This window comes from Nerophis ophidion, linkage group LG13, assembly GCF_033978795.1.
Source record: "Nerophis ophidion isolate RoL-2023_Sa linkage group LG13, RoL_Noph_v1.0, whole genome shotgun sequence".
Classification (NCBI taxonomy): domain Eukaryota; kingdom Metazoa; phylum Chordata; class Actinopteri; order Syngnathiformes; family Syngnathidae; genus Nerophis; species Nerophis ophidion.
The window spans coordinates 38,782,718-38,798,749 of record NC_084623.1 but is presented as its reverse complement, the minus strand read 5'-3'; the positions used below and the strand labels follow the sequence as shown (position 1 = coordinate 38,798,749).

The following is a 16,032-nucleotide window of genomic DNA, read 5'->3' as shown; positions in this document are numbered from 1 at the left end:
CATAACATGCAGCAGGATGTTTATGATGAACACGCTGTGGAGTAAACTTTAAGAACTCAGCCAACAGGCCTCGTCTGCATCTGTTATGATTAGACAAGAGAAGACATATTTGCAAGGTCATTTTCAAGAAGGATATTCAAAGAAACTACATCTTGTGAGACCATGTCGGCCAACCCCGGAAACTAGCTCCGCTGTCCGGGCGAAGAAATGTGAGTTCTGATATTTCATTTCTTTATTTTTTCTTGTTTGATATGCTTTTTTGCCATTTCAATTTTGACACTAGCTCATAAGATATTTTTTAATTGCTGATGCGGGTTTATAGATTTTTAAACGCGGCAGAAAATAACCCGTTTTGTACATTGCCCAATAGTGTGTAAATGTGTTCATGTGCAGTATTTCTCCAGCAATGGTCATGTGGTGACATAAATTATGGAATTTTGGGAGGTATTCATTGAAGTCGGACATCACTGAAGGCCTAGGTGGGAAATGCACGGCCCGCCACTGCTATTACCTCTATAGATAATACTATTACTTCCATGCATACTAGTAAAACTGCAATGCAGTAGGGAGAGTGGCCATACCAGAGGGTTCCTGGTTTGATCCCCAGCTTCTACTAACCTTGTCATGTCCGTTGTGTCCTTGAGCAAGACACTTCACCCTTGCTCCTGATGGGTCGTGGTTAGCGCTTTGCATGGCAGCTCCCGCCATCAGTATGGTGTGTGTGAATGGGTGAATGTGGAAATAGTGTCAAAGCACTTTGAGTACCTTCAAGGTAGAAAAATGCTATACAAGTATAACTCTTTTAACTCATATTCCTTCTGTAGATACTCCTTTTACTTCTATGGATACTACTGCCATTACTTCTACATGTATACTACTATTACCTGAATATAGATTATACTATTACTTTTATATACTATTAAATATATAAGTATACTAATATTAATTATATACGGATATTATTAATACGTCTATGGCTACTACTATTGCTTCTATATGGATACTACTATTACTTCAATATGGATACTACCATTACTGCTATGAATATCACTATTACTTCTATTGATAATACTTTTGCTTCTAAATGGATACTGCTATTACTTCAATATGGATACTACCATTACTGCTATGAAAATCACTATTACTTCTATTGATACTACTTTTGCTTCTAAATGTATACTACTATTACTTCAATATGGATACTACCATCATTACTGCTATGAATATGACTATTACTTCTATGGATACTACTTTTGCTTCTAAATGGATTCTACTATTACTTCAATATGGATACTAGCTCTGCAGGGAGTGGTGAGGACGGTGGAAAAGGTAATCAGGACTCCTTTTCCTCCTATCCGGGAAATCGCAAAAAGCCGCTGCCTGACCAGGGCTCAGAAAATCTGTAGAGTGTCGTCCCACCCCCACCAACGACTGTTATCCCTGCTGGACTCTAGAAAGAGGTTACGCAGCCTCCGTAGTATAAACTCCTGGTTCTGTAACAGCTTCTTCCCTCAGTCCATTAGACTCTTGAACACATCAAAACAATCCCCTCAAATGTAATAACTCGCTGGAATATAAAGACAATATAACATAAATCCATACACAAGGATGCATATGCAATAAGTGCAATATATTTATCTGTACAGTAATCTATTTATCCATATCTGCACCTTATTGCTCTTTTATCCTGCACTACAATGAGCTACTGCAAATAAATGTTGTTCTTATCTGTACTGTAAAGTTCAAATCTGAATGACAAAATAATAAAGTCCAAGTCTAAAAGTGACTTGTAATTCTGCTTTGTCTTGTGATTTTTTAAAATAAGCTAATGCTGCACGTTCTGTCTATGAAATCATCAATGGTCTTTTGCTTGTTAGGGTTGAAAAGGTCAATGTTGAAGTCACCACACATGGAAATTACTTTTTGACTGATATCAGTGAAGGTTGCCTTGATCCATTCCTCGAACGTCTCATTGCTTGACTGAGGCGCTCTGTATATACAGCTGATCAACACATTTTTGTTCTTTTCGTGATATATTTTTCAATGGATAAACGTTATAAAATATTATCAATGGCAAAATACATGTTTTTTTTTATCACTTTATAGTGCAAATCCTTTATCAAATAAACTGCTACTCAGCCCCCGTTCTTGATGGCTCTGTTTAGGTTGTTTAGTTCATATCCTTGCAGTTAGAAATCTCTTCATTTCTTAGCATCCATCCATGTTTAATATTAACTAATCTTACTTCAATATGAATACTACTATTACTTCTATGGATACTATTATTACTTTTATGGGTACTACTATTATTTCTATGGATACTACTATTATTTCTATTGATACTACCATTACTTCTGTGGATACTAGTATTACTTTTTTGGATACTATAATTATTTCTATGGATACTACTATTGCTTTAATGGATACTACTATTACTTCTCTGGATACTGCTATTAGACTTAGACTTACACAAATGTTAATGATCCACGAGGAAAATTGTTTCACACGGTAGCTCAGTTACAAAGAATGAAAAGGATAATGCACACAAAGGCACAACAAGAGGGTGAAAACAAAGTTAAAAAAGTAGACCAAAAATGTACCATAATAAATAACAATATAGGATATCACATGTATGTAATATATATTATATATATATATATATATATATATATATATATATGAGGTGGCGACTTGTCCAGGGTGTACCCTGCCTTCCGCCCGATTGTAGCTGAGATAGGCGCCAGCGCCCCCCGCGACCCCGAAAGGGAATAAGCGGTAGAAAATGGATGGATGGATATATATATATATGTCAAGGGATGCAGCTAAGTAGGCTCCAGCACCCCCCACCACCCCAAAAGGGACAAGCGGTAGAAAATGGATGGATGGATATATTGTTAGAATAATTATTGGTAAGTTACGACACAACTCTTATGCTTAAAGGCCGTTGCTATAGTTTTTAGCTATTGTGCTCAAGTTGTACTTTTCTATCTGTGCAAGGACAAAACTTGTTATCAGCCATGGCATATGAAGGGTGGCCTCGCCGCAGATATTTTGTTTGTCTTAGCCCACTAACAGCCAAGGACTTCAAAGACTTCAACGAAGATAAGACGACAGCACACAGACGAAGCAGAGAATAGGCAAAATCACCAGGCCCCCAGCACATGGGGCGGTTTAGCTCGTTTGGTAGAGTGGCCGTGCCAGCAACTTGAGGGTTGCAGGTTTAATCCCCGCTTCCGCCATCCTAGTCACTGCCGTTGTGTCCTTGGGCAAGACACTTTACCCACTTACTCCCAGTGACACCCAAATTGGGTTAAATGTAAAAATGAGATATTGGGTTTCACTATGTAAAGCTCTTTGAGTCAATAGAGAAAAACGCTATACAAATATAATTCACTTCACTTCACATTCCGTCATGTATTGTGCATACTGGAGCTGCTTTGCATGATATGTGTGACCACTCCTTTTAGAGGCAGCCTCAGTGATATAACCAGGGACCTCCCAAATAAATAGAGGAGCACGTAGGACTGTTACCTTAGAGTGTAGGTGGGTTCTTTAACTAAGTGTACAGCCCAAAAGGTCTCTCCTCATTGAGCTATATTTAATTCTGTCTCTATATGATTCCTTGCTTCTTGTCTGTTTAATAAATGTCATTAGTCTATATATATATATATATATATATATATATATGTGACAAATCAAAATTGCAATTTACAAGTATACAGTATGTAAATATTACTGATACTACTGTTAATTCTACTTGTATGGATGTACTGTTACTTTTACAGTATGGATACTATTACAACTTTTTATATGGATTGTACTATTACTTCAATGGTTACTGTTATTAATTATATGGATACAACTATCACTTTAATCAATAGTGCTATTACTTCTTGATGGATAACACTGTTACTTCTCTGCACATTACTGCTCTATAGATATTACTATTCTATGGATGCTACTATTACTGCAGTGGATATTACAATTACTTCTGTGGATACTACTTCTACTTCAATGGATACTACTATTACTTTTGTAGATACGACTATTACTTCTAAATGGATACTACAATTAGTTCTGAATGGATACTAATATTACCTCTATGGAAGCTATTATTATTACTAAAGGGATACAAGGATTAATTCAATGGATTCTACCTAGTGGTTAGTGTCCGCACTGAGATCGGTAGGTCGTGAGTTCAAACCTTGGCCATGTCATGCCAAAGACGATACAAATGAGACCCATTACCTCCCTGCTTGGCACTCAGCATCAAGGGTTGGAATTGGGGGTTAAATCACCAAAAATGATTCCCGTGTGCGGCCACCGCTGCTGCTCACTGCTGCTGCTCACTGCTGCTGCTCACTGCTCCCCTCACCTCCAGTATGCCAAAAATCATCTGGACAAACCCCAAAGGCTTTGGGAAACTGTTCTATGGAGTCATAAGACAAACCTGGAACTATTTGGGCCTATGAATCAACGTTATGTCTGGAGGAGAAAAAATGAAGCTTACAAAGAGAAGAACACCTTGCCTACTGTTAAGCATGGTGGGGGGTCAATCATGCTCTGGGGCTGTTTCTCTGCTTCAGGTACCGGGAATCTCCAGTGCGTTCAAGGCATTATGAATTCCATTTCCTACCAGGATATATTAGCTGCAAATGTCATGAAGTCAGCGACGAAGCTGAGGCTTGGGAGACGTTGGACCTTCCAACAGGACAACGATCCCAAGCATACCTCCAAATCAACATCAGAGAGGTTGCAGAAGAAGGGCTGGAAGACTCTGCAGTGGCCTTCACAGTCGCCAGGCCTAAATCCTATAGAAAACCTGTGGTGGGACTTGAAGACGGCAGTTGCTGGTTATGTATCACATTTGAAGGATGTAATTACTGTCAAAGGGTGTTCTACTAAGTACTGAAGATGCATGTAACTAGGGGGTTGAATAATTTTGTCAATGAGATATTAAGAAAAATGTCCTTTTTTGGTATTTTGTAAAATACAGTGTTACAATTTAAGTTGCATTTGTCTATTTGACATGACTATAAAAAAAAATACAGAATAAATGTCCAACTTACTAATACACCAAAATTGTGTGGGGGTTGAATAATTTTGATCAAAACTGTATTTATATATATCTATATATATGAAATATGTATGAAATACTCGAGTTGGTGAATTGTAAATGTAAATATACTCCTCCCCTCTTAACCACGGCCCGCCCCAACCACGCCCTCAACCACGCCTCCGCTCCACCCCTGACCACGCCCCCCACCCCCCGAAATTGGAAGTCTCAAGGTTGGCAAGTATGATGTAATGGCACTTCAAGTTCATATCTAAGTCAAGGCAGGTGGCCAAATACTTTTGGCAATATTGTGTATTTCACTATAACTTCTATGGGAGGGAAGGGAGGAGGCTGGATGAGAAGGAGGGAGGGATTTGCGAAATCGCTCTCTTCCCTGTGACGTCAGTCGGTCCAGTCCCGGGCTGCACTGCCTGCCTGCCCGCTTCAGGTCCCGTCGGAGCAGCGGGAAGCACTCGACTTCACAGAGCACCGCGGATCCCGTGAAGGCACCACGCGGCCAGTCTTCTCGCACATTCCAGCAGAAAGGTGTCCTCACACAACTCGGAAGAGAGTGGGAAGCAAGGGTTGGAGGGGGGAAAAAAGCCAGAGTGTAGAAAGAAGAAGACGGCGAAGGAGGAGAGAAAGAGAGACAAATAAAGAGCAGAGAAGAAGAGGAGGTGTTCGCCGAGAAGATGCTGACTCCAGCCGGCTTCTTGGCTGCGGTCGTCCTTGGTTTGAGCGCGGCTCACTCCAAAGGTAGGAAATATCGCATCATTTAAAAAAAAAAAATTTTTTTAATATGTGAAGGGCAAATAAGCCTGTGTGGCGTGAATGCAAATATGTCCTTCTGATGCAGATGCTCCGTATTGCTCCTCTCTTTCTCACTTAGTTCACATAATACCGACAGGGCTCCACAATCTAATGGGAATCAATACACAAGAATACAAACGTCAATGTGTTTGTTATCAGTGTAGTTTCCAGGTGGTGTACATCATTCAAAACACCTCCCATGCAGACCGAGCATTATTTTCAAGTACTTCCTAAGCATGATTATATTTCTAAAAATAAGTTTCTACACCATCAAATCGAGTTGTATTGTGCAGGATGGCCCATTGAAGTGTTGGTGACATAATGTGGACCTTAAAAGCCTACTGAAATGAGGTTTTCTTATTTAAACGGTCATACTTGAATATTTAACGACATTGCCATATTTTTGCTGAAAGGATTTAGTAGAGAACATCCACGATAAAGTTCGCAACTTTCTGTGCTAAAAGAAATGCCCTGCCTCTACCGGAAGTCGCAGACGATGACACATGTTTGATGGCTCCTCACATATTCACATTGTTTATAATTGGAGCCTCCAACAAAAAGTGCTATTCGGACAGAGAAAACGACAATTTCACCATTAATTTGAGCGAGGATGAAAGATTCGTGTTGAAGGATATTGAAAGCGACAGACTGGAAAAAAAAAAAAAACGCGATTGCATTGGGACGGAGGTCCGATGTTTTTAGACACATTTACTAGGACATTTCTGGGAAATCCCTTATCTTTTTATTGTGTTGCTAGTGTTTTAGTGATTTTAATATTACCTGATAGTCGGAAAGGTGTCTCCACGGGTGTCTTGACGCGCAGTGTCTAAGGGGAGTCGACAGCAGCTATGGACGTACAAGCTCAGCTTTTCTCTGGTAAGAACTGACTTTTTAACCACAATTTTCTCACCGAAACCTGCTGGTTGACAAGTAGTCGGGATCCATGTTCTCTTGACCGCGCTCTGATCCATAGGAAAGTTTCACCTCCAGGAATTTTAAACAAGGAATCACCGTGTGTTTGTGTGGCTAAAGGCTAAAGCTTCCCAACTCCATCTTTCTACTGTGACTTTTCCAATATTAATTGAACAAATTGCAAAAGGTTCAGTAACACAGATGTCCAAAATACTGTATAATTATGCCTTTAAAGCAGACGACATTTAGCTGTGTGTGTGCGCGCAACGCTCATACTTCCTAAAAACCTGTGACGTCTTGCGTACACGTCATCATTACACAACGTTTCGAAGACGAAACTCACGGGAAATTTAAAATTGTAATTTAGTAAACTAAAAAAGGCCGTATTGGCATGTGTTGCAATGTTAATATTTCATCATTGATATATCAACTATCAGACTGCATGGTGGGTAGTAGTGGGTTTCAGTAGGCCTTTAATAGTACTTAAGAGTGGTCCTTTTATTTAACAGCAGCTCATCATGTCTTTATTATTGCTCATTATTCTGACAGATATCTCTTTGCATTGCTTGAGCGTTGGCTTGTATTTTTTCGTAGCATCTATCTTTCTGAATTCTGTATCGGACTCTATTTGAACCACATATAAACTATTGCAGGGCAGCACGGTGGTCCAGGGGTTTGTGCATGTGCCTCACAATACAAGGGTCCTGAGTTGTCCTGGGTTCAATCCCGGGCTCGGGATCTTTCTGTGTGGAGTTTGCATGTTCTCCCCGCGACTGCGTGGGTTCCCTCCGGGTACTCCGGCTTCCTCCCACCGCCAAAGACATGCACCTGGGGATAAGTTGATTGGCTACACTAAACTGGCCCTCGTGTTCAAGGTTCAAGGTTCAAGTTTTATTTGTCACATGCAGACTACACCACAGTGAAATGTTTTTTTTCCATGCTCTTCAGATATTATGTACTGTGGGTTCCAAACACCAGTTGCAGAATCTAATACACTAAATACAAAAAAAATACAAACAATTGAATAGCTCTGATGTACATTAATTACAAGACAATTAAGTTGCATAATAAGTCACAGAAGTTATGGTAGAAGTATCAGTACAAGTAGAAGTATTATAGTCAAATACAGTACCAGTGCAAGATCAAGTAGTATATACAGTATATACAGTATAGAAAGGAACAAATATGAAGGTGTCGACAGTTCTTTGGCAGTTGAGTAGTGACAGTAGTACGAACAAAGGTATTGTGTGTGAATGTGAGTGTGAATGTTGTCTATCTGTATTGACCCTGCGATGAGTCAGTGACTTGTCCAGGGTGTACCCCGCCTTCCGCCTGAATGAAGCTGAGATAAGCTCCAGCGACCCCTCTTCCCCCAAGACCCCAAACGGGACAGGCGGTAGAAAATGGATGGATAAACTATTGCAATGTCGTATGGTGTAACACAGTGGTTCTCAACCTTTTTTCAGTGATGTACCCACTTTGAACATTTTTTTAAATTCAAGTACCACCTAATCAGAGCAAAGCATTTTTGTTTGAAAAAAAGTGATAAAGAAGTAAAATACAGCACTATGTCATCAGTTTCTGATTTATTAAATTGTATAACAGTGCAACAAATTGCTCATTTGTAGTGGACTTTCTTGAACTATTTGGAAAAAAAGATATAAAAATAACTAAATACTTGTTGAAAAATAAACAAGGGATTCTCCTACGGGGTTGCACAGATATGCGGTTCTCTCCAAGGTTTCTTATAGTCACTGTCACCGATGTCCCACTGGGGTGAGTTTTTCCTTGCCCGTATGTGGGCTCTGTACCGAGGATGTCGTTGTGGTTTTTGCAGCTGTTTGAGACACTTTTGATTTAGGGCTATATAAATAAATATTGATTGATTGATTCAATTATAAATGAAGATTTCTACACATAGAAGTAATCATCAACTTAAAGTGCCCTCTTTGGGGATTGTAATAGAGATCCATCTGGATTCATCAACTTAATTCTAAACATTTCGAAATAAATCTTTAACATCAATATTTATGGAACATGTCCACAAAAAATCTAGCTGTCAACACTGAATTCTGCATTGTTGCATTTCTTTTCACAGTTTATGAACATTCATTCATATTTTGTTGAAGTATTATTCAATAAATACATTTATAAAGGATTTTTGAATTGTTGCTATTTTTAGAATATTTTCTAAAAATCTCACGTACCCCTTGGCATACCTTCAAGTACACCCAGGGGTACGCATACCCCCATTTGAGAACCACTGGTGTAACACATAGCCCAGTTATCCTAAAAGAGATTCTTCAGAAGAAAGTCATACTTGTTTTATAATGGGCAAACTTCAATGCTCCCTCAAATCCTCTTTTTTTATGGGTACAGTCTTCTGAAGCTCACGGAGTGCAACAAATTCCACAGTGCTTGTATTATGTATAGCGTTCTACAGTGGTTCTCCAATGGGGGTGCTTGGAAGGTATGCCTAGGGGTACGTGAGATTTTTTTTTAAATATTCTAAAAATAGCAACAATTCCAAAATCCTTTATAAAAATATTTATTGAATAATACTTCAACAAAATATGAATGTAAGTTCATAAACTGTGAAAAAAAAAATATGACAATGCAATATTCAGTGTTGACAGCCAGATTTTTTTTGGACATGTTCCATAAATATTGATGTTAAAGATTTCTTTTTTTGTGAAGAAATGTTTAGAATTAAGTTCATGAATCCAGATGGATCTCTATTACAATCCCCAAAGAGACCACTTTAAGTTGATGATTACTTCTGAGTGTAGCAATCTTTATTATTTGTTTATTTTTTAACAAGTTTTTAGTTATTTTGATATCTTTTTTTCCAAATAGTTCAAGAAAGACCACTACAAATGAGCAATATTTTGCACTGTTATACAAATTAATAAATCAGAAACTGATGACATAGTGCTGTATTTTACTTCTTTATCCCTTTTTTTTGGTCTTCACGGTGGCAGAGGGGTTAGTGCATATGCTTCACAATACGAAGGTCGGTCCTGCAGTCCTTGGTTCAATCCCAGGCTCGGGATCTTTCCGTGTGGAGTTTGCATGTTCTCCCCGTGAATGCGTGGGTTCCCTCCGGGTACTCCAGCTTCCTCCCACTTCCAAAGACAACCTGGGGATAGGTTGATTGGCAACACTAAATTGCCCCTAGTGTGTGAATGTGAGTGTGAATGTCTATCTATGTTGGCCCTGCGATGAGGTGGCGACTTGTCCAGTGTGTACCCCGCCTTCCGCCCGATTGTAGCTGAGATAGGCGCCAGCGCCCCCCGCAACCCCAAAAGGGAATAAGCGGTAGGAAATGGATGGATGGATCTCTTTTTTTCAACCAAAAATGCTTTGCTCTGATTAGGGGTTACTTGGATTAAGAAAATGTTCACAGGGGGTACATCACTGATAAATGGTTGAGAACCACTGGCGTAGTATATGGATTCAATTCTAGACTCTGCCTGCTCATTCAGGTGACCACTACTTCTCATAGACGTAACACTAGAAGTAAACCTTTTTTAAGAGGGAAAAATTGTCATCCAAAGTGTATAAACTTTAGTATAGCCTGTAGAGGCTCGGTGAACTGGAATGAGATTGATAGCTTTATAAAAGAATCAACATTCTTCAAACATAAAAGCGTCTTAAACTAAACTTATTATTAAACTTAGTGATTTTAACACACCCCTTATGGTTGAGGATTTCACATTAGTCCCATGATTTTGGTCTTGACCTCTGTATGTATGATGAGATTATCGCAGATCTTGAAGATGCAACCTTTTCATCAAATTTAAATAATATGATATTGAGTCTGAGTTGGTGGATTTAAAGATTCCTTTTTTTAAATTAATAAATGGCATTGTTAATGGGTATTTGGTGGGTAGACTTTGAATGTATGGTATTGTATTTTATTTTGTATATTATATGATGATGTATATTTGAACTGTGGGTCCCTGTCCATAAACTGTTTGCTTCTAGGGATGACCTTTTTCCAGAACGGACTCTGATATTAACAAAAGAAATAACCATGAAATACAAAACCATGTCTGTCTATAAATAGATGAATAAATAAATAAAACATTTAACATCCCTGCACTCTTGACTCAAAGGAATCAATTGGATGAGGAAATCAAACCAAGCAATAACATCATTCAATACAAAAAAATACAATAAATGGAGGACACATAAAATATATTGACTTGTGAATGGAATTAAATATGATATTTATCCTGTTAGTATATTTAATTTGTCAAATATTGTATTGATGTCTTAGAAACATGCTCCCTTTCGGATACAAACCATTGTTTATTTTGTAATTATCTTTTAATATTAATATTGTTTTTATGAAGATATGGTACCCGTGATGCTTTTTTTATTTGGATTGTGTAGATGGTTTGTTTTGTTAGAAATAAATCGGACAGTGACAGAAAGTAATCGATAGTTTTATCATAAAATACTTTTTGTGAGACTGTGGGAAAATATTGTGTGACATTTTAAGAAGGTTTTAAAACCCATTCCGGTTGTGGTAGGATGAAAAATGCTGTCACATCATTTGAGGTATAATTTAGTTGAAGGTTGAATTGATTCGCTGCAATAATTCCTGGCTTTTGTGAGTTTGGATTTTTCTTGAGTTACAGGTCGAATGAATCGTGTGGCCATTTGTCTTTTTTTTTTAGAACCACAGTAAAAATTTAGCTACCACATTTCAAAAAAATCTTGATACAGAGTAGGAATAGGACCTTTCACATTCAAATTGATACAGTACAGTGGCGCAGTGGAAGAGTGGCCGTGCGCAACCCGAGGGTCACTGGTTCAAATCCCACCTAGAACCAACCTCGTCACGTCAGTTGTGTCCTGAGCAAGTCACTTCACCCTTGCTCCTGATTGGTGCTGGTTGGCGCCTTGTATGGCAGCTCCCTACATCAGTGTGTGAATGTGTGTGTGAATGGGTAAATGTGGAAGTAGTGTCAAACCCATTTATTTATTTACAAAATACAGGTACCTGAAAATTGATATAGGTGTTGTTCATGTAAAAAAAAAATTACATTTAACACTGATCCGTGCTGTCCAGTTGTTATCTTGTTTTCTTACTCTTTTGAATCTCATTTGAAAGTATTATATAGTAGACTTTGCATGCAGTTGCAATTCCAAGATGTTAGATGGCAGTAGTGCATAGACTATGTTCTGTTGCCTTAACCAGGAAGTAGTCTTTGTCATTATGTTGAATGTCCAAGCCTTTTCTTTTGTTAAGTCTTACAAAGTGTTTAAACTGTAACTATTGCACTTATTACATAACCGCTGTTTGATCATAACATGCATGTTAGTTGTAGTTTTGAGTTTGGATGTGTTGAAATCGCCACGTGAACATGCTAATACGAATTGGTAGCATGTATATTGCAAATCCAATGTAAATTAGCATGGAGCTAGCTCATTTTGAAAAGTGGAACCCTACTGTACTTTTGAGTGCCTTCTCCTTGCATGGAAAATGGTAATATTACTTAGTCAGGCAGTTGGGTGGAGTCTGCTTTGAGTGCTTGACTGCTTGTTTCCCAGTCAGGTGTTTGAGCCTGCAATAATCCCTGTCTTCACAAGCAAGGAATTGAAATATGGCACCGTTTTTATTTTGCAGAAATTGGTACCGGGCAGTACCGACAGACTTCGGTCAGCACCTATAAAAGTACCAAATTTGGTAACCATCTCTAATACAGAGTACCTTAAATTGAGTTTAATTATGTCATTTTGTGTGTTATTTACATGTAACATGCAAATTAAGCATCAATGGGAATTGTCAACACACTGATTTAATATACTGGCTGCAATTAGCTAATTAGAATTTCAAAATCTTGCAACAAACAATCCCCAAAGCCACAAATATTTGATAATGACACTCAGATGTCATAAATGCGTGCCATACTGTTGGCAGCCTCGCTTCATTGCTGAGCTAATTTTAGGCCTACCAGTGTCCCCAATGCAGCATGTCTGCTCAATTCTCTCATGAGCTTGGCATTGTGCCGTGGGTAAATGTGGCAACAGGTTCTTGCTAATCAACTCCCTGCAGACTGAGCCTGGCTTTTGCACAGAAAAATAATAAGGTGACACCTGTCAGTTTAGTCAGCTGCACCGGGACACAATGAGTGTGTGACGATGTCATCCTTGGTGCCCTGTGACACAGGAAAGAGCCTTCCTGCTGGTACTCGGACGGCTGCAGTCGCATTTGAATGAAAACATATGGAAGGTTACCTTCTGCAGGCCTTGACCTTGCTAGGGTTCAAGGGTTTCGGAATAGTGTGCATCCACTGAACAAGTGGCCATAGAATAAAATTATTCTGTTTTGAACCACCATATGCTCATTTTTATAAAGTGCCAGGCCAACAGCAAGGTAATTTAAGAATATCTACAGCGCTTCACTTTTTTCACATTTTTGGTAGGTTACAGCCATATTCCAAAATGGAATAGATTCATTTTTGTCCTCAAAATTCTACACACAATACTTGTTAATGTGTTTTTTTTGTTTTTTTTTTAATTTGCAAATGTATCCCCCCCCCCAAATAAAATCACATGCTTTTGAAGCAATATACAGAGACATCCTGGACAGAAACCAATACTTATCATCCAATTTGATGGAGCTTGAGAGGTGCTGCAGAAAGGAATGGGCAAAGAGAAATGGCAAACCTATGTTTGGCACACCCAAAGATAGCTGTGCCAAGCTTGTTGCATCGTAATCAAAAATAATGAGGTTGTAACTGCTGCCAAATATGCATCAACAAAGTATTAAGCAAAGGCTCTGAATACTTATGTACATGTGATTTTTTTTAAGTTTTATAGGGCTAAGAAATTTACAAATTATTAAAACAAAGAAACATTTAAATTGTCATTATGGGGTATTGTCTGTAGAATTTTGAGGACAAAAATTAATTTATTCCATTTAGGAATAAGGCTGTAACATAATGAAATGCGGAAAATGTGAAGCACTGTGAATACTTTCTGGACGCACTGTATACTGTACGTTCTTTTTCTGGATTTTAAGATTTGAACCCGAACAAAATTTGAAGACTCTTTGGACAAATGTAATTGATAGGGATGTAACAATTTGTTTCAACAGCGGTTCAGGTCTTATCAAATTTCGAGGTTGCCGATACAATATTAGTCAATTCAGAACTATAACATCTGAAACAATTCTGTGAGTTAAAACCGATTCAGTAACTTTTTAGCAAAAAACATTGACCAGTGTGACTTTGAAGTAAATACTAGATACTGGACACTGAAGACGAAGTTTCCTATATTCCTGTTATTTCTTGTAAGGGAATTAGGTAAAAATTAATTATGGATACATACAAGCAAGTAAACAACAATCAATTGCCAATGCATTCAAATCTCATTTAAACGAAGGGCAACAAATACTTCAGATTGAATTAACAAGAGGACACTTTTTCTGCTCTCATTTTCAATATTCAAGAACGTTTCATTAAAAGTAAACCAACATTTTAACAGTAGATTTTAGCTGATACTTTTGCTGTTTTTTTTTTTTTACATAAAATTAATACAATATTAATAATAAAAATGAAATGCACACAATGTCTCTTCAGACCTGAGAAATTGAATGCAACCAAATATTTTCAGATTAAAGAAGCAGTGGTTTGACCTGCTACTACTCTCATTAAAAAAAAAAAAAACATTTACGGTTACCAAGGAAAGTCATAACACATGCAAACGCCACAACCCAACAACATAAAGCGACAACACAACAACTATAAGCCAAAACTCAATATAAAGACACAACGGAAGTGACAGCGGACAAGTTTCACTGATGGACCAAACAATATAGTGAACAAAGTTGGAAAACTAAGTGAAGTGTGATTAATTTTTTCAGATTTGTTTCCCTGCTTTTTAAATAAACCAATAAATACAAATGACAGAGATAATTCAAAATTAATTTTGCTTGTATTTGATCAAAAACTAGTTGTTTGAAATAACACTGCTATCTCACTCTTATCAAAATTCAAACATGTATAATGTTGTTCTTTTTAGAGCAGATATAAATTGTACTTTTTATGCAATCATTTTCAGAGAACAAAATGAACAGCCTCCTCTGGGAGGAAATACTTCCGTCTTGAATAACATTTTTCTGTAAACAAGGGTTTGGGCAGTGGTTCTCAAATGGGGGTACGTGTACCCCTGGGGGTACTTGAAAGTATGCCGAGGGGTACGTGAGATTATTTTTTTTAAAAATTCTAAAAATAGCAACAATTCAAAAATCATTTATAAATATATTTATTGAATAATACTTCAACAAAATATGAATGTAAGTTCATAAACTGTGGAAAAAAAATACAACAATGCAATATTCAGTGTTGACAGCTAGATTTTCTGTGGACAAGTTCCATAGATATTGATGTTAAAGATTTTTTTTTTGTGAAGAAATGTTTAGAATTAAGTTCATGAATCCAGATGGATCCCTATTACAATCCCCAAAGTGGGCACTTTAAATTGATGATTACTTCTATGTGTAGAAATCTTTATTTATAATTGAATCACTTGCTTATTTTTCAAAATTTTTTAGTTATTTTGATATATTTTTTTCCAAATAGTTCAAGAAAGACCACTACAAATGAGCAATATTTTGCACTGCTTTACAATTTAATAAATCAGAAACTGAGGACATAGTGCTGTATTTTACATCTTTATCTCTTTTTGCCAACCAAAAATGCTTTGCTCTGATTAGGGCGTACTTGAATTAAAAAAATGTTCACAGGGGGTACATCACTGAAAAAAGTTTGAGAACCACTGGGTTAGGGGTTAGGGTTAGGGACACAAAAAGAACAAAATGGGATAAAACATAAATAACTACACAAAAACATCCATCAGTTATGAGGAAGATGACAGTTAGCAAGAAACGCGTTGTAGTAAACTCCAAACTTTATTCTCCCGCAGGGCTGGGGATCGTTCCCTCAATTCATAGAAATTGCAGCCAAAATGGGGTTTTTAATACCAAATGTGGTGACAGGTGCATGCAAGGCAGTTTTCCCGATAACTGTTTAAAAGCCGCTACTCGTGTCATTTTCTGGTTAGCCACCGTTTCGTTCCAGGAAAGCAAGGACGCGTAACCTCTTTTAATCGCTGTCACCCTGCAGTCATCCTTTTAAAGTCGGCATGCGTGTCTAAATGTGTGTGTATCCACTTAGTACGCACTTCAGAATTGTCAGCAATCAGAGCCTCAACTGCTAACATCCCTCGCTGTGCTTGTG

At 37.8% G+C, this 16,032-nt stretch overlaps 1 protein-coding gene across 1 annotated transcript in view; it reads left to right on the top strand.

The window, feature by feature from the left end:
* The first annotated feature begins 5,476 nt into the window (after nucleotides 1-5,476).
* The window catches only part of LOC133564517 (calsyntenin-2-like), a 700,915-nt gene continuing 690,359 nt past the window's right edge, over nucleotides 5,477-16,032 (top strand). Inside the window, exon 1 of the mRNA XM_061918874.1 lies at nucleotides 5,477-5,812. Coding sequence (XP_061774858.1) covers nucleotides 5,749-5,812 — 64 coding nt within the window. The 5' untranslated portion in view covers nucleotides 5,477-5,748. The remainder of the gene's footprint in view (nucleotides 5,813-16,032) is intronic.